This window comes from Microcaecilia unicolor, chromosome 9, assembly GCF_901765095.1.
Source record: "Microcaecilia unicolor chromosome 9, aMicUni1.1, whole genome shotgun sequence".
NCBI classification, from domain to species: domain Eukaryota; kingdom Metazoa; phylum Chordata; class Amphibia; order Gymnophiona; family Siphonopidae; genus Microcaecilia; species Microcaecilia unicolor.
The window spans coordinates 128505124-128524818 of record NC_044039.1 but is presented as its reverse complement, the minus strand read 5'-3'; the positions used below and the strand labels follow the sequence as shown (position 1 = coordinate 128524818).

The 19695-nt window shown below is 40.6% G+C and overlaps 1 protein-coding gene across 1 annotated transcript in view; it reads left to right on the top strand.

Moving 5' to 3' along the window:
- Positions 1-17533, top strand: part of CRIP1 (cysteine rich protein 1) — a 45970-nt gene extending 28437 nt beyond the window's left edge. The window contains exons 2-5 of the mRNA XM_030214924.1: positions 7493-7587; positions 9396-9453; positions 15312-15359; positions 17213-17533. Of these exons, the coding sequence (XP_030070784.1) occupies positions 7493-7587; positions 9396-9453; positions 15312-15352 (194 nt within the window). The 3' untranslated portion in view covers positions 15353-15359; positions 17213-17533. The remainder of the gene's footprint in view (positions 1-7492; positions 7588-9395; positions 9454-15311; positions 15360-17212) is intronic.
- The last annotated feature ends 2162 nt before the right edge of the window (positions 17534-19695 follow it).

Here is a 19695-nt window from a genome sequence, read left to right as displayed (position 1 = left end):
CAAATACTCGATTAGTTGATTTAAAGTAAAGACGCATTATTGCGTTTAAATCCTGTTGGAATACAAAGGATATTATCAACGTCCCCCTTTCAGGGGATTCTTCAATTGTCTGCTCCAGAATGGCTGTGACATTTTGTAAATCAATAGAATTCTCTGTCCCAACTTTTTTCATCGTGCTTGGTATGTAATAGATCTTATTCAAAGGAGGAAATACTTCTTGGGGAAAATTTAAATTTTCTTTTAGATATCTCTGGAACATATCTTTTGGAGATTCTCCCAATATTCTAGGAAAATTCAACATTCGGAGATTTAATCTCCTATTAAAGTTCTCTACTTGTTCCAGTTTTCTTCTAATTTCCATATTGTCTTTTACCACAGCCATTTTAAAATCTTCAGTTTGCTTTGTCTCTCTCTGTAAGGCCTCAATCTTAGAAGAAAAATCTTGTTTTGCCATATCTAGGGAGCCTTTCACCTCCTGTACATTCAAATTCAAAGTCTTTACCTCATCCGAGGATTGTCTCAGAGTTTTTTCTATCTCCAATAATTTCAGCCAGATCTTGCCCAGGCTCACCTCCGTCTCCTCTGCAGCTGCAGTTGTCCTTACAGAGCCAGGCTCCCCTCTGGGCTCCCCGGAATAGCCCTTTCCGGGCTCCGAGAGAAACCCCGTCTCGCTCAAGGCAGTTGCAGGGCAAGGAGGCGTCGTAGAGGAAGGCGGGGAGAGAGAAACTTCTATTTCCTGCGGGGGGATCGCTTCACCGGTCCCGCCTGCTAAGGACTCCGCTCCGCTTCTTCGGGTCAATGCGGGAAAGAAGCGTTCCAAACCTCCGCTTGCCGGTGTGGACGTCGCGGGGTAAAGGGGAATCCCCCGAGTCGTCCCTTTAAGCTTGGTATGCGGCATTATGAAAAAACAGGTATATATTTCTAAATTCCGCAAGCAAAAGGCAGGAGCTCGCTTCCAACACGTCCGCTCACGGCGCCATCTTGACACGCCCCCTGCCTATGTTGTATTAATGTTTATTTTAGATGGTGCTTCCTGTCTGCTCTCTAGATCCTTTTGCAGTTTTGGAAAAAAAAGGGGGAGCACTCCCTTTAATCTAATGTCTTGGTGAAATTCCACCTTTATGGCTCCCACTGTTTCCCTTCAGAGGTGATTACGTTTTCGTTTCTTGCAAGTAAATTGTGGAAACAAATTCACCACAGCAGTTCTAGTAATCATTACCATGTGTCCAGAATATAAAAAGGAAGCCACATTTTTTTATGAAGCATAAGGCAGTATTCCCCAGGACAAGCTGTGCAGGACTCTGTGTCAAAATCTCATAATATTTTTTTTCTTTATATATAACTTCCTATTTGATTCTAACACTGGGTCTTCAAAATTTCATTTCTTTGAGTTGCTTGGCTCTCTGTTGTTCGGAAGACAGCAGATGTTTTGAGTTAAGAGATATAACAGAAGGAATATCAGAGGAATCAATGTTTGCTAAGTTACAAAAAGGCACTCGACTGACAAGCAGACAGTTGAAGGGATTAAGGTGTGACCCCTCCATTATTCCCCAGTTGATGCTGTTCCCCTCCCAGCCCCTTAAAATGTGAAACTGAAAGGGGATACCAGGTGTTAGGACAGCATCAGATATTATGGGTATACCCAACAGAGCAGTAAGCAGCTCCCAGGAATAGCCTATTGGTCAGTGTAATAGACTGTGAACAAGGGGATCCAGGCCCAAATCCCATTCTGCTTAGTATATTTGTGGTAGAAATTGTGAGTCCTCCAAAATCTCCAAATTACCTATTGCACCTACATATAAGAGACACCTGCAGGTTTGAAGGTGATTGTAATGGTGTACAGTTAGGCACAGTAGGTTTTATTTTGCTCCTGGAGGGCTTAGCATACAAAATGAAGGAGCTATGGTGGGAACTGTACCTGAGTGCCATTGTTTAAAGTCCACTGCACTGACCACTAGGCTGTCCCTCTGATCTGCAGGGACATCTGTGTGCCAGACAAACGTTCTAGTGCCTGTCTTTTTGACATTTAGAAGTTGGACGTGTCAGTTTGGAAAATGGCTCTTCTATGTAGACGTTTTCTTTGCAAATATATATATATTTTTAAAGGAAATCCCAGACAGTTTTCCTGTTCAAAAATGGCTCTAAGGTGGACTTTTTTTGAACATAATGAGCAAAATGTCCCAATTCTAACTTGGATGTTTTTTTTTTTTAATGCCCCTCCAGATCACTATTGCGCACCCTTATGGAATAGTGCTTACTCTTTGCTGCCCCTTACATGCATAAGTATACATTTATCCACGAAAGTGCTGGTAATCTGTACATTTATACGTACAAATGGTGTGTGAATGCAGACACCCAGTTATAGATTTGCCCTTTTTATCACCTACCCACCAATCCTTTTCCCGTTTCTGACCACATATTTCAAACAATGTTACCTTTTCTCCACCTTCAAATACAATCCCAGTCCCCGATGCTATACATATTTATTAGGATTTATTTTCCACCTTTTTAAAGAAATTCACTCAAAGCGGTGTACAGCAAGAATAAGTTCAAACACAGGTAATAAACAATTACATTAGTAAAAATAATCAAATTACAATACAAAGTATGGCATAGTATGCTACATTCAAAACACAGCGAAGATGACACAAAAAATATGTCTCTTGACAATGCTTGATTAGTCCAGATTTATTGTGTAACTTTAAAGACTCTGTGTAACTTTAAAGACTCGACACAGCCATGTTTTGGCCCACCGGCCTGCTTCAGGGGTGTTTGCAGTCTCGCAAAGACGTCTAGATTAAAAGGACAATGTGTCTATCGATATAAAACCAAATTTGAAAGCTGATATCATGAAACCGCTATGTGAGACCCACTCCTTGGCAGGAAGAACCCCCCCCCCCAAAAAAAAAAAAAATATATGCTCAAAGAAAAAAGCTGTACAGTATTGACAACCAATCGTTGCCTTCTCTGAAACATCAAGAAATAGAGGCAAAAATAAATAGAAGATTTGAGTTAGGGAGAGGGCACTGTTCTCTCTAAGCTAAGCAGGAATCCTCCAACTGCATTGCTCCCAGTGTGTGTGTGTGTGGGGGGTGCTTCAATATTGCATTTTCTATTGCTAGGGATTTGCAGGTTCCCTGGAGTCCTGCAGAGCTTTTCTGTCCCTCACTAATGAAAATGTGATAGTGAAACAGCACCAACCACTGGCAGGGTTGTAGGTAGAGGACTCCAGCTCAACTTAGAGGCAGCTGTGGGAGGGGGGCAAAAATTTAACTGGTAGGTTATAGTTGGGCATAATTGAAGAAAGGGCAACTTTGCGTGAAGCTGCAAGGAACAAGGATTTTCATGTTTGTGTAAACAAAAGCCAGTTGGCTGGGTAGGTGTGATTCTACATCCTTAGCAAGAAATCTGAGTAATCCTATACTCAAGAGAACAACAAACCGCTCTCTAAACTGATTAATACTGAACGCTTGGTTAACACAGTTCTCTGGCATGCCAAGTAACCTGTTAGAAACATGAGAACAGAGGATATAATTAGAAGTCTCAAAGGTAAGATGATAGGACAAGACTTAATTGAGGGCAGGGATTGCTTTATCTATTTAGATTAACCTACAAAAACTTGAGTTGCTGGGCTATAAACCAATTTATATAAGAAAACCAGAATACTGGGTGAGTAGAGTGGGAGGGAACCACAGAGATTCACTCTTATCCTCACTCCTTAAAAGGGAGCATACTGCTTACTCCAAAAAAAGAGGGGTATCTGTAGCTTGAGATGCCAAGGGTGGACCATCCCAAAACAGTGAGACTGAAAACCAAAGAGATTTTTTTCAGATGGTGTGTCTGGGGTAAAAATCTAGAAAGATTTAAGTGTCATATTGCTTTGCCTCTGAAATGACGTAGACAGGGAGGAGGCAATATGAGACAATTTTCAGAGGAATTTGGCCAGGTAACTAAGCTGCTATCTGCGTAAATTTTCTGGACTGAAAAGTGTCATCTAATCAGTGCTAAAAGTTTCAGAGCACATGTACTTATACGTACAGGGAAAAGAGATATAGCAGAATGAGACAAATAGAGAAGGAAGTTGCACTCAGATTTCTTCCTGCTGAAAGGATAACTTGGCTGTTGGTCTTTTAGACTTGCCTCTTATAAAAGTAGGGGTCAAGAGCAGTGCAATAGCCCTGAGACTAATGAACGGGAGTCGAAGAGTATAAGAGTGAGAGAGCTGTCAAATGAGTATGGCACACTCATAATGAATGAGGCTTGGAACCTCTGTGTAGCCTTATTAAAGGATATGATCAGAAATTTCCAAGTTTCTTCTATAGTTGATGTACAATCGACGTCTGAACGGTTTACACATATTAATTCAATATAAATAACAAATTCAAAGAAAACAGAGAATATAAAGTTACAATTACAAACCAAGAAGAAACAAATTAAAAAGAAAGATAAAAATACTTTGCAGTTCATCAGGTCCAAACTGTTAACTCCCACCGGCACCAGCCAAAGATATATGAATCATCCTCGCATCCAAAGGCTTTAGGAAATAGATATGTTTTAAGTCCTGATTTAAACGTAATAAGTAGAAAAAGAAGAGGAAGTGAGGCCCAATCAAAATGGAGGTGGTCGCTGGGGGGGGGGGGGGGGGGGCATGCATTTTGATTTATGTTTGATTAGTAAAATTTACAAGTTAAAAAAAAACCCGAAGAATCCAAGATGTAAAAGTAGAAGAGTTTATTAAGAAAACTCAACACGGTGTGTTTCGGCGATGACACCTACATTTGGATTCTGTCAATCTCTGATTTGATTTGAATGCCATTAAATTAAATCGCAGGATGATTAATTGATTTCTGAATGGCCTTGAAGTGCCGAACCTTCCATAAAAAAGGTCTGTTCAAAGCAGATCTTTAATGGGAAAGCAGCCACAGCAATAAAAATGGACTCTTAATTCCATATTTTTACAGTGGGAATAACTTTGATAACTGCAGCTCTAAGACTGAAGATATTATTCTGTGTACAGTGACCCCTGCCCTGTCCTGCAGAGGATCCATATATTTGGTAGATTCTGATTGCATAGCTGTATTTTCTATAATTCTAGTTTCATTCACATCTTAGAGTCGGCATATAGCTAGGCATCTGACTAGTAATTACTACAATCCCTTTCTAACAGAAAAATATAAACATTTGAAACAGCTGAAAGAAAACATTAAACTTTTGCTTATTCCACAAGGAAGGAAACAGCATTCTGCATCAGCAGTTAGTGGCCCATCTTGTTTTTTAAAAGCCTGTGATCAGAGGACCGTACAACTGTAAGACCTGAACCAGTATATCTCACATGTCTTTATCTTCCAGTTCTGATCTGATATACAGGGTAGCCCTTTTTTGCAGACTTAGCCTTTTAAACAGAAAGTATTAGACTAGAACAGGTGGACATATACTAGGCAACAGGGGCGTAGCCAGACTTCGGTGGGAGGGGGAGTCCAGAGCCCGAGGTGAGGGAGCACATTTTAGCCCCCCTGGCACCGTCGATCCCCCCCCCCCATTTAAACCCCCCTGCCATTTTTGACCTCCCTGCCACCACCACCACCTTTGACCACCCCCAGCGCCAACCCTTTCAACCCCCTCTTCCCCCCACCGCCGACCCTCCCCCATCGCCGGGTACCTTTACTGGCGGGGGTCCCGAACCCCCACCAGCCGAAGTCTTCAACGGCGCGGCCGCGTTGCTGATCTGCAAGGGCAGGCTTCTGTTTCTGGGAGTGGGAGTTTCTGTGAGTTCTGACGTGAAGAACTTTTGTGCATGAAAGAGGAGCGTGACTTGGGTGTGATCGTATGTGAAGATCTTAAGATGGCCAAACAGGTAGAAAAGGTGACGATGAAAGCTAGAACGATGCTTGGGTGCGGGGGAGGATTGGCAGCGGGAGGGGGGGGGGTTGAAGGGGTTGGTAGCGGGGGGACCAGGGCCAAATCTACGGGGGCCTATGCCCCCGTGGCCCCACGTAGCTACACCCCTGCTAGGCAATGCATACAGATTCATAGGTGGCCCCACCTTATTTGCGATTTGATATATGGAAATACTGACATTTACACATGTGTATCGCATACACTTGTGAAAAACAATTTCATGAAGCTGCTATTTCTACATGGAGAGCTACACTACATAGAAATTTCAAGGGGCTGTGGTTTGATCATGGCTTGGACCACATTAAAATCTACAAGCATATTCCTTGTTTCACAAAAGGAATACACGTGTATGGGTACAAATTTCCACATCGGCTTTTACACCTGCTCAAATGGCATGTATAGGTTTAAAAAGTGCTCATTTTAACCAGGGCTTTACAGAAGGGATGAAGGAAGTATTTTCCTTAATCCCATGTAGCAGAGGCGTAGTTAGGTGGGGCACCAGGGGAGCGACTGCTCCCTCAAATGGACTTTGGACACACTGGCACCAATTTTTCAGGCAGTCCATCGCACCTATGCAATACGTGTGCACACCTACGCAGTGCGGGCGTGTGCCTCTTCGTTCCCCCAGGCGTCACAGCCTGGCTACGCTTCTGACATGTAGTTTGTCTCTCTCTGAAAGGAAGCCACAAACTACAGCTTCACTTCTTAATTGGTGGCATTTACATGTGTCAGTTTGTAAAAATGGGATAACTATATTTTTTATTTGTTGCATTTGTATCCCACATTTTCCCACCTATTTGCAGGCTCAATGTGGCTTACAATGCTCCGTTATGGCATTCGCCATTCCAGAGTGGAAGTTACAATAGTTGTTACATAGAGAGTAGGTTGACAAGATAAGATTAAGCATACAGGCATAGAAAGAAATCAATCAAAATGGAGGTGTTGTGGTTACAGTTATTAGACTTTGTCATATGCTTTGTTGAAGAGATATGTCTTCAGAGATTTACGAAAGTTCGTTAGTATTAGCAATTATGTGTGGAAGCTGCAAAATCACCACTTCTATTTGGACACACCCAGCCAATCAGGTTTTCATGATACCCATAATGAATATGCACGAGAGATTTGCATACAATGGAGGCAGTGCATGCAAATTTATCTCATGCATATTCATTTGGGGAATCTTGAAAAACTGACTTGCTAGGTGTGTCCTGAGGACTGGATTGAGAACCCCAGCTCTAAGTGGAAGTTGCCGGATCAGTGTCATTCATTTTCTCAACGTGCATATTTGTAAAATTGCTGCTCCCACTGCACATGCCAGGCGATACACATGCACGCCCAGAGGAATTTTAGTAAAGGCTGTGCATCGGCAAATCCTTTTCCAAAATACCACTGAAACTGGGTACATTCCGACCTTGATGTCTCAGATCCGATCTCTACATTCTGTGTAAAACGGGGTTATAGTGTAATGTGTATTTGAGTGTACTGTGAAAATTGTTTGGGAACAAAGAGGTTATACAAGTAATGACTTTGCAATTGACTGTTCCCATAAAACTTTAAGCATTGTTCATTGTTTTCTTGTCTTGTGTCCTGACAGCTGAAAGGGTCACCTCCCTGGGTAAAGACTGGCATAGACCATGTTTGAAATGTGAGAAATGTGGCAAGACGCTGACCTCTGGCAGCCATGCAGAGGTAAGGTTTCAGTCCCTTATTGTTATACTGATTTTGTCTTTACAGAGCAAGACCATACCAGCTCTAGATCAGTGATTGTTTTGCCTGCTTTCAGACTGACAAAACCTACCACCAGTGTTATTTCTTTAAAGAATATAGGGCGCATTGCAGCACAAATTCTATAACAGAATCTGGTGCCCATGCATAACTGTGGCGTGCATAAATGTTGCACTTTACCCCTGGATTCAATATAGCGTGTCTGAAGTTGTGCACTCAAATCCAGCTGTATTCTGGATTTGCACATACAACTTAATTAGTTAACAAGTGGAGTGGAGGAGTGGCCTAGTGGTTAGAGCACTGGTCTTGCAATCCAGAGGTGGCCAGTTCAAATCCCACACAGTAAATACCCACACTAGCTGCTTACCACAGCTTAGTAAAAGGGCTCCTCAGTGTGTGCAAAATTGATTTAATGTGTGTTCACAATGAATTAATGCACATACAGTTGATTTGCATATATTAAAACATTTTAATGCTAAAGGATGTGTGAAACAAACAAAAAAAAATCCACACAGTGGGGAAAAATGTCTGAAAATTTAAAAAATGTATTGGAATTTTTTTTCCCTGTGGACATCATTACAGTGGAGAAAATTGGGCAGAGTTAGGTTAAGGGAAAAATGGGTGGAATTACCATGGGGTGGGGGGGGGGGGCGGTGGAGGAGAATCACGTATACTTTCACATATTTGTGCATAGTTTCCAGAGCTTTCCTTCTTTTGATACAGGCATAAAGGTGCCCTTTTACTAAGGAGAGATAGGGCTAATGCCCGAGTAGTGCATGCCAAATCAGCACTACCGCCTGGGTAGTGCGGGTGCCTGGCAGTAATTCTGAAGCTGGCGCTCACCGTTTCCCCCGGTAGAAAATAATTTTCTATTTTCTGCTCTGGGAGCATTCCCGGCGGTAATCGGCAGCGTGGCCATATTTCCATGCGCTGCCTAATCACTGTATGAGTAGCACATGAGCCCTTACTGTCAAGTAAATAGGTGGTGGTAAGGGCTCAGGCAGTAAATAGCCGCATGCTACTTTTAATTTTAGTGCACAGCCATTTACTGCCCCATTAAAAAAGGCCTTTTTACCCGCCACGGTAAAAAATGACCCAGCATGTGCCAATTTCACGCACTCACATTAGTGCAGGCCACTTTTTCCTCAGCTTAGCAAAAGGGCCCCAAAGTAAACTGGTAATTTGTACCCGCTTTGCATATGCCAGGGACTTTCAAAAATCCCCAGATACTTTGCACATGTTTTGAAGAGTGCAAAATATACAGGTTAAAAGCAGTGTTTCCCAAGTCCAGTCCTGGAATATCCCATGCCAGTCAGGTTTTCAGGATATCCACAATGTATATGCATGAAAGAGATTTGCATATAATGGAGGCAGTGTACGCAAATCAAGTTCATGCATATTCATTGGGGATATCCTGAAAACCTGACTGGCAAGGGGTACTCCAGGACTGGACTTGGGGAAATACTGGGTTAAAGCATATATGGGGAGTTCATATTTTCCATCCCCCAACTCATCCCCCCAGATTTCCCTTACTGGTGAAAGTACATGTTCTGTGAAAGTGCATCTACTTTTTCCTGCATTGGGTGTGGTGGGTTGGCAATTTTCAGACATGTATTTACCCATATACAATTTCTGAAAATTTACTCTCCTAAATTGAAATTCCTAAAGTCCTAATTCTTCCATTGTAATTTTAGTAATTTTGTCATTTTAGAATTGAAATTTCACAAATTTTGAACAGTGTTGTTGAGTAAAATGGTCTATTCTCATTGCAGCATGAAGGGAAGCCATATTGTAATCATCCATGTTACAGTGCAATGTTTGGACCCAAAGGTAGGTTTTCCATTTGTATGCAAATCTCCATGGTTCTAGAAAGCAACTAATTAATAGAATCATAGTAGGGTAGAATCTGCCTGTAGATGCTACTATTTTACCTTGGGACTCTATGTTGTCATGAGTAGAGATGGATAAATGTCTTCAAAAGGAACAGTGGGAAGTAGATCAAGGCACTCTGGGGACAAATCAAGGAAACTTCAAATTCTCAATGAAACAATATTTATTGATAGAAGACTCAACACACCACAATCACTTTGAAAGCACGACTGCATTTTGCTGCAGTTTTTCCAAAAATGTCTTTTTCAAGACTGCTTGTTTTTCAATGCCTATTGGCACATTAACCATTGGATGGTTTCATTCTCCAGATAGAATACAAAGACTCCTGAGGCAGGCCTTTGTCCGAAACAGTGCTGTTTTGAGTCTATCAATAAATATTGTTTCATTGAGAATTTACTGCTGCACGACTGACTATGGAAGAATGGCAGCTTGAAAGAGGAACCCTACCTAATAACAGTGAGTAGTAGCATCATTTTGGAGTCTGCCACAATGGCAGATCCACACCTTCCTACTTTATGAGTTCCTGAGACACAATGACCTCTCCTCACCATCAGTGGCTTCTACCCTCAGGGAGGACTATTTTTAACAGCGCATATTTAGGACTGATAAAGAATGCTAAACCTGACTGACTTAATTTAGCTTCAAAAGCTATCACCATGAAGTGGCTCACGTGGATTTGCTTAGCCCTTTTGAGCACGTCAGGCGGCAGCCTACCAGATAATTTAGTGCCTAATCCTATCTCTGTAATCTATAATCCATGTAGAAAACACTGTACTAAAACACCATAACTGTAATGTCCGATACCTGCTAGACAATGCCAATATATACCATGCCAATATATACCATCAGAACACTACTATGGTTTCAGGCCAGAACCAAATGGCTAACATTTGACAGCCTAAAAAAATTTGTTACCTTTTGAAATTACCCAAACGAGTCTCCCTTTGGAACACAAGTCTCAACTCACTCCTTCCCCGCCATTTACTGTATATCGACACCAGGTCTGTGGGGAACAAGGCTCTCTTACTCAGGGATCTGCTAGAATCTTCAGATCTGGGCTGTTTATCTCAGAAACATGGTTCAAAGAAGCTGATAGTCTGATATTGCCTCACATCTATCCATCAGGTTTTGGTATTCTTCACTGTCCAAGACAGGGTAAAAAAGGCAGCAGACTTGCTCTTATATTTAAGAGTTTTTTTCCACATGTCTTCAGTTAGTTCTGGGGTTTTCCATGAACTGGAATATATGCTGTGTAAATTCTGCAATGATTCAAAAGAGAGAAATCAAATTGCCCTACTCCTACCATCCTCCGGGAGTTTGGTCCAAGGCAGAACATCAACTTTTAGAGATTATTTCCTCTGCCATGTCCCAGTTTTCTAGGATTATCTTGCTGGGAGACTTAAACCTGCACTTGGAAAATGAGGTGGATATCAATGTCCACAACTTCAAATCATTCCTGAAGGACTGTGAAGTAACTACATTCTCCAAGGGTGCAACTCATGAAAAAGGCCATACGTTAGACTTCATGACTTCTAGCTTGATCAATTCATTCAAATGGATGCCAGTACCATGGTCTGACCACTTCCAACTGGATTTCACCATTGATATCTGTATGTGAAGCTTAACCAGGCACAAGTCCTCCAAATTCATCTCCACCAGAGATAAAATCAACGAGGTCGCTTTCTGGTCTGATCTAACAGATTCCCTCACTACCTCATCTCCTACCCATGGTTTGACCAAATCCTGCTGGGACACCAAGATGAAAGCTATACAAGACAAAATTGTTCCATTTACCACAAAAAAGGTAAATATGTCCAGAAATTCACCATGCTTTACAAAGGAATTATTCATCCTAAAAAGGGAATGTTGACGCATTGAAAAGCAATGGAGAAAGAACAAAGATATTACTGATAAATCCAAATGGAAGTCAGCCTTTTCTCCTTAGTTAAAAAAAAAAACTAGCTTCCACAAATGATGATGAATATTCACAGAAAACATGTCACACCACCCAAGACGTAGTTGATCATTTTGCCAATAAGATCCAACAAATTAAGTCTGAACTGTCTAAAGCTACTCCAACAAAGGAAAATAGTCCAATCCTTAGTTCAGTCTCTATCACTGGAGATCCTACAATCCAAGGACTCACAACTGACCAAAACTGGGAATCTTTTCAACCACCAACAGTTTGAGGATGTAAGATTACTACTGTTGAAATGCCCCTGAGCCAATTGCTCCCTGGGTCAATACTCAAAATACCTACTCAGATCCATCCCTATAGAAGCAGTAAACTGGTTACTCGATGATCTCAGTGAGCTGTTAAAAACTGGCTCTCTTCTTCCTGATGTGGGCAAAATTGTTCTCACAATCTGGGCTAGACCTAACATTGCTTGCAAACTACTGTCCAGTGGCAAGCATACCTGTTATTACTAAAGTATTAGAAACCTATATCAGGAAACAACTCTCTTTATATCTGGAAAAACTTTCTATATTCCACTGGTCACAATTTGGCTTCAGATCGTCACATAGTGCAGAAACATTGCTGCTAGTTCTAACTATATATAATTCTTCTTCAATTCGATATATATCGGCAGCGTTCGATGCGGTTGACCACACATAGCTACTCAAATGCCTGGACCAGATAAGAACAACAGGGACTGTGATGGTTCAGTGAATTCTTTTTAAATCTAAGCTATTCTGTCAAGCAAAACAACCAAATTTCCAACTATTAGTCTCCTAACTGCAGGGTCCAGCAGGGATCTCCCCTCTCACCTATCCTGTTCAGTCCCTTTATGTCATCCCATGCCTCAATACACCTGGGTCTTAATGAAATACTATTATCCTATGTGGATGACATCCTGCTTCTCTTACCAGTGACAGCATCAAACAAAGATACAACTCAGTCTTTAGCGAATGGTATGACTGCTGTTAGCACCTGGGCTCTGACCAATAAACTGAAATTGAATGCACAAAAAAACAAGGTCCTTTTGGTTCTGAAATCAGGGAGTTGAGGTCCCATCATCAATATCTTTGTCTAATGGTCAAAGCTTTACAGTCAATTCTGAAACCAGAGTACTAGGGGTCTTGCTTGATTCTTCACTCACCTTCTCTTCCCATATTAACCAGCTATGAAAAAAAACAATATTCAAAATGAGATAGCTACGTCTAGTCAGATCATTCTTCAACCAAAAAGCCTTTGCACTACTACTCCAAATGTTAGTCCTACCTCACTTGGATTACTGTAATGTTCTGTTTCTTAGTATTAAGTGTCGATATCAGAAAAAACTACAAATCATACAGAATACAGCTGCTAAACTAATACAAATTGAAAAGATATCCTAGTGTTTCAACTCATCTTAACAAACTAAACTGGCTTCCCATAGCAGAAAGACTCTGGTTCAAAGCTGCTTGTTTGGTTTTTCAAATCTTACAGGGTTTCACCTCTGAACTGCTAAGACCACTTTGCTATGTTTGGTCCAGTCTAACAGAATGAAAGAACAACTGATCATCGTTTCAAAAGACAATTCGAAATCAGAAGATTTTCAGCTCTCTATTCCCTGTACTTAGAGTTAAAATATGGAACTCTCTACCTATTGCCATCAGAACAGAAAACAGATACCTTAGCTTCAAGAAGAGGCAAAAAAAACCTCTCTCTTTCCAATGACTGCTTCATAACAATCCATGGACTTCTTCCTCCTAGTATCATCCAGTATCCTTTCCTATAATGGTTTTGGTCTCATGCATTACACCAGTGGTCTCTAATTGTTCTCATACCTCACACTAACATTATTGGCTTTTGTCTCACCTAGAATGTAAACTGCACTGAACCCCGGAAAGGGGATATTAGCGGTATACAAGAATTGATTTGATTTGAAGTTTCCGTGATTTGTCCTTGGAGCACCTTGGTCTACTTCTAACTGTTCCTTTTGCTTTACATCCTTTGTGAGATTTCAGCATTTCTCCACCAAGGTGGATTTTCTCTGTAAATGTCTTCAAAATAAATTTGTCAAATGATTTGATGAACCTGAGGAAAGTGTGAAAATTCAATAGATTAGAACAATGAACCTTTTTGAAGCAATTTTTCATTTGCTTCAGATATTTGAGAAATCTGAAGTAGATCCCTCCAAATTGGGGTTTCTTTGATTCTGAATCTGATTAAAAAAAACTTTTTTTTACATTTTCTCCAAACCCTATGGTAAAAAATGTGATCACTTTACCTAGCAGAATTGGTGAAAATCTGAAAATTTAATGAAAATCAAGGCAGACAGAAGGTTGCCTGGATCCAAGGTCTCTATTTAAGTGCATTAACTCACTTTTGCATTACTCAGCTGGTGTTAGATAAGGCAAGATGTAGAAAGGCATACTATACCATATATCCCCATGCTTTCCAATAATTAATTAATTATTAATATTTATTTACTTTAATTTATAACCTGAAAATCAATATTTCTAAGTTATATATAATTAATGTAAGAAATAATCTGTGAAGAAATTCATCATCATATAACTTAAAAGCAAGACAATACTTATAATACTAATAATACTACTAATAATTTGAGTCATATTGCACATTTGGCTGAATGGCAACTTCAAGAGAATAAAAATATCTACATCAGATGAGCTGACAAAGAAGGTAGAGTAGTAATTGTACAGAAACGAAAGTATTTGCATGAGTTTTATCGACAATTATCAGATGATAAATTTTATCATAAGCTGGATTTAGATCTGACATGACAATTGATGAACGTCATCGAAGAGATTATTACATTGGCTTGTGATAGCCATATGGTCATCAGGAAAGAGGCAGAATATTTGATTGTCATCCATGAGAACCTTATAACATATTCCATGCTACCAATCCCAGGACAAGCAGTGGCTTCCCCATGTCTATCTCAATAGCAGACTATGGACTTTTCCTCCAGGAACCTGTCCAAATCTTTTTTAAACCCAGATGTGCTAACTGCTGTAAACACATCCTCTGGCAATGAGTTCCAGGGCTTAACTATGCATTGAGTGAAAAAATATTTCCTCCTATTCGTTTACACAAACATGTAAGAGACAGTTCCTCTATGCAAAGCTTGTAATCTATTCAAGAAAGATGGACAGGACCAATAAGGGATTAGGGAGTGACATTAATTATGGGAATGATAAACAACATGGGGTGTTGAACAGGTAAATAAGAGGTTACAAGTTAAAAACAGCCTCAAAAGGTGGGCTTTTAGCTTGGATTTGAATTGAGGCAGAGTATGGCGTACTGACTCAGAAAGTCTGTTGCAAGCGTATAGCGTAACAAGATAAGGAATGGAGTCTGGAGTTGGAGGAGAAAGATACAGATAAGAGAGACTTACCTGATAAGTGTGTTCTCTGGGAGGGGAGTAGGGAGAGATACTGAGGAGCTGCCGAATGAATGTACACAGTAAGAGGAGTTTAAATTGTAAACAGAAATGGATGCGGAACCAATAAAGTGACTTGAGGAGCGAAGTTGTGTGACTATAGTGGCGCTGGCAGGAGATAAGTCATGCAGCAGAATTTTTAAAATATTGAAGGGGAGAGAGATGGTTTAGTGGAGATCTGTGAGAAGCAAGTTGCAGTAATTGAAGCAGGAGGTACTTAGATGTTTGACCAGTGCTTAAATGTGGTCCTAAACTTCTGGATCCCCAGTTTTATGTCTTCTCTCTAATGTTGGGCTGGATGGAGACTTCCTCAGCTTCCCCTGGACATGATATGTAGCACACAGTTAATATTGTTTTAGCTTGATGACTTCACTTATGTTAAACAGTATGCCTCTTGTCATTTTTCAGGATTTGGTCGTGGTGGTTCTGAAAGTCACACCTTCAAATAAAATGGAGGTAATTTTATCTCTGCTCTTTATTCTTTATTGGTATATTTCTTGCTTTGTGCCACACTGCCCTTTATTTAATTCAGCATCCAAGCTTTCTCTATTTATGTAAGCCATGAATTACTCAGGGCTTAATATTTAACTGTGGCTGCCACTAGTTAATTGAAATGCCGACCAACATAATTAAAATAAAATTGGATATTTAGCACCAATATTTTGACACCCATCAGACAGGACTTAGAAATCTAGGGGGCCCTTTTACTAAGCTGCGTAAGCATCTACATGCGCCCAATGCATGCCAAAATGGAGTTAGCGCCCGGCTACCATGTGGCTCTTGCAGTAATTTCATTTTTGGCCTGTGTCTGATACGCACATCCGAAAAATAATTTTTATTACCGGATGTGAGCAATGTGACATTTGATGCGTGTAGGTCATTACCGCCTGGTTACCATGTAAGACTTTACCGCTAGGTCAATGGCTGGTGGTAAGGTCTTAGACCTAAAATGGACGCGCGAACTCAGGGGAGGGGACGAGAGGGCAGGAGGGGGGGAATGCACCACCTGTACAAAAACAAAACGTGGGGGACGACCCTGGGAGGAAGGGAGGGAGGGAGGGAGGGGAACGACGACCCTGGAACATGGAGGAAGGGGGGACACTGGAACTGGGTGGGAGGGAGGGGCCCCATGCACACACACTCTCTCTCACAGACACACTTGCACCCAGTCTCACTCTCTCTGTCACACACACACACTCGCAGATTCAGTCACTCTCACACACTCTCTCTCAAACATACACACTCCGAGGAAAACCTTGCTAGCGCCTGTTTCAATTGTGTCAGAAACGGGCCTTTTTTACTAGTAAACCATAAAATTATACTGCATCGTCAACCTCTAGGTTTCCTATCACATTATAAACCATAAAATTATACTGCGTCGTCAACCTCCACTCACCCACCATCTCTCCCTGTTTCTCAAACACCCCCACCTCCTACCTTTCCCCACGAGACTGTCATTGGAATGCTTTTATGTTTCACTTATATATTCTGATATATGTTATCATTTGCTCATTTTTGATCTGAAGAAAGTATTGCCTTTGAAAGCTAATCAAAAAATGTATCAAGTTAGTCCAATAAAAGAAGGTATCATCTTATTTTCTTTGCTTTGTTTTATTTCTATTCATTACATTTAAAAGTGGACGGCTACCACACCACTTCACACATAACTGCAGATTAGTGACAAGTAACTCTAATTATTGGTTGTTAATGCTAATTAGCACCTAATTTAACAATTAAGTTATGCATGTAACTTCCATTATTCTATAACCTGTGCATACAATTTGCACATTAAGCATGAATATGCCCAGCATGCGTTTGTTTTGCGTTACCACCTGGCTACCGCATGGCTCTGGTGGTAATTTCATTTTTGACGCGTGTCTGCTACGCACACCGGAAAATATTTTTATTTTCTGGCGCGTGGGTGGTAATCAGCATTTTATGCACATAGACCATTACCACCCACTTACTGCGTGAGACCTTACCGCTAGGTCAATGGCTGGCGGTAAGGTCTCAGACACAAAATGGACGCGTTGCAAAAATTTTTTTAAAAAGGCATTTTCTACAGGTGCACTGAAAAATGATTCTGCGCGCACCCAAAACACACGTCTACACTACCGCAGTCAGCGCGCCTAAAGGGCCCCTAGAATTGTAAGCCACTCTGGTAACCTCCTTGAAGGGTGGAATAGCAAACAATTAATAAACTTGGAAATCTGTGGGTAATTAGTTAGTAGAGAACTTGTGAGATTATAAATGAACACCTTCCTTTGCTTCGTTCATTGCTCACTACCATTTTTCTTTCTTCTCTATAGGTTTCTGATAGCAGCGTCCAATGAAAAAACTAGAGATCCTGGACAGCAAATACCACTGCTTTCAGTCTGCCTATTAGTCAAATAGCTATATTGGTTTTGTAACAAGAAATGGTGATTGTGACTAAGTAAATTACTATGTACCAGACAATCAAATGAAGATTCAGCACTCTACACTCAACTGGGACAAATATGAATGGCTAAACCTTTACTTGGAGATGAGGCATTGTTCTGATCAAAATATACCGTTTTGTAAGCGACAGATTTAACTTAGATATTTCTGTTTATTTCCTTAAAGTCTAATAAAGATTTAGTTGGAAAGAATCATGCTCCTTATTTAGTGTGATTAATGCTCACAGTGTTTTGTCAACAAGGCCATAGTCATACAATGAAGCACATGAATGATCTGAGCGAATTAATGTGAATGCCTGTATGACTGTTCAGTCATGTACTGAATCATGAAAGCTGTAATCTTCATTGCATATAGCAATGATTCTCAATCTAGTCCTAAGGACACACTTAGCCAGTCAGGTTTTCAGGATACCCACAATGAATATGCATGAGATAGATTTGCATACAGTGGAAGTAGTGAATGTAAAATTAGCTCATGCATGAGAACCCCTGAGCATGGCTCCAGATACTCCTGACAAGGTTGATCCAGTTCTGTGTGTGTGCCCATTGCATAAAGGGATGTAGTATTTCTGATCTTTTGAACACTGATGAAAAAGTACATACCCAAGTTTACATCTACTATTTGTATGAGTACTTTCTGTCCCTATTTCAGTGTCAGACTGCCCCATGCATCTCCTCTGTAACTGCAAAAACTGATGTTTATCATAGTTTCCTATCAAGCTGTATTTCTTGTAGACTTCTCAGAATTCAAGAATTTTGCCATCTGTACTTTTCCAGCACAACAATGGCATAAATACCCCAAGAGTCTAAGAGAGGTGCAAAGCAATACTAATAGTGGCATGAAGATCCCTAATCAACCACGAGCTGACAAAGCATCATTCTTGAATGGGCAGACTGGTTAGGCTGTATGGTCTTTTCCTGCCATCATTTTCTGTTTCTTTGTAATAAATTCATAAATTACAATACGTCATCCTGATTAGGAGTCTGCAACTTCATTCTGGGAAATATATTCTCTCCAAAAATTCAGATTCAGGCACTCCAAGGCAACTCTTACCCCATGTGTGAACATCAAACCATTATCCCGCCAGTCTTCCTGTCCTCCTCCGCCTTCATCCTTCTCTCCTTTTGTCTTCTTCCCTGTGGAATGCCCACTCTATTTTCCATAAGCTTATCTAAGTTCATGACCTCTTTATCATACAGTCTTTCTTTTTCTTGTTTTCACTGAGGATTCTGCTTCAATTCATGCCTTTGTCATGGAGGTTCTCTTTTCTCTCACATACCTCACATGATAAGACGGTGATGGTGACTCCTCTTTCCTTCTCTGCTCAGATGATAGCCAACTACTTCTGTGACAAGGAACACAAGATTCATCTTGAGCTCTTCACTGGGTCATCTCCCCCTCTTCCTCCCTTATTTCATTCTGCTCCTCTTCCTTTGGCTCCTGTCACCCTCTCTTTTTTTTTTTCCGAAACTACAAAAATTGCCGATTTTCTTTCCTCCTCTGAACTCACTGATTGTTCCTCTGACCTCGGCTCTAATTCCCCTGCAGTCATCTCTTCCATCTGTCACATCCTTAATTTAACACTCCTCACTGCAACTGTTCCTGCTACCTTCAAATGTTCTAGCTCTCTCCTCCCATTTGGATTCAAACTGCTTGAACTAATTCTGTTTCTTTAATTCCTTGTCACAATAATGGCAATCATCTAGGCCAGTGATTCCCAAATCTGGTCTTGGAGGCACCCCAGCCAGTCACGTTTTCAGGATATCCACCGTGAATATAAGAGTTGGATACCTCTTGAGGCTTAATAAATCAAGGTAACCCAAGTTTTTGAAAGGAGATAACACACTCAGGGATTTAGTTAATTATTTTATTTGTGGTATACTATTGTATTTATTGAATGGCTCTATTTGAATATGATTTGTAGTCATTGTGCTGATCTGCGTCTGTTTATGCATTTTGAAGGTAATTCTATAAAAAAGGTGCTAATATTTAGATGCCAAGAATACATTTAAAGGACCTGAATACTACCATATACATGCATAGGTGTGCAGGTATGCTCACACATTGCAATATTCTGGTTACGCACTATTCTATAAAATGGCACCTAAATGTGATGGTGTGTAGTTTGAAGGTGGTATACCCATGGGTAAAGAATGGGCAGGGCACATGGTGTAATGCATGAATTATAGAATACTATAATTTACAAGTATTTTCCAGCAATATAGGCATAAGCGTTTACACCAACTCTCTGGCGTACAATGGTTGTCATACTAATACAGAATAAATCAGATAAAACCCAATACATTAAATTGGAGGAAAAGATCTCAGTAGTCGCAAACTCATCTTTTTGGGT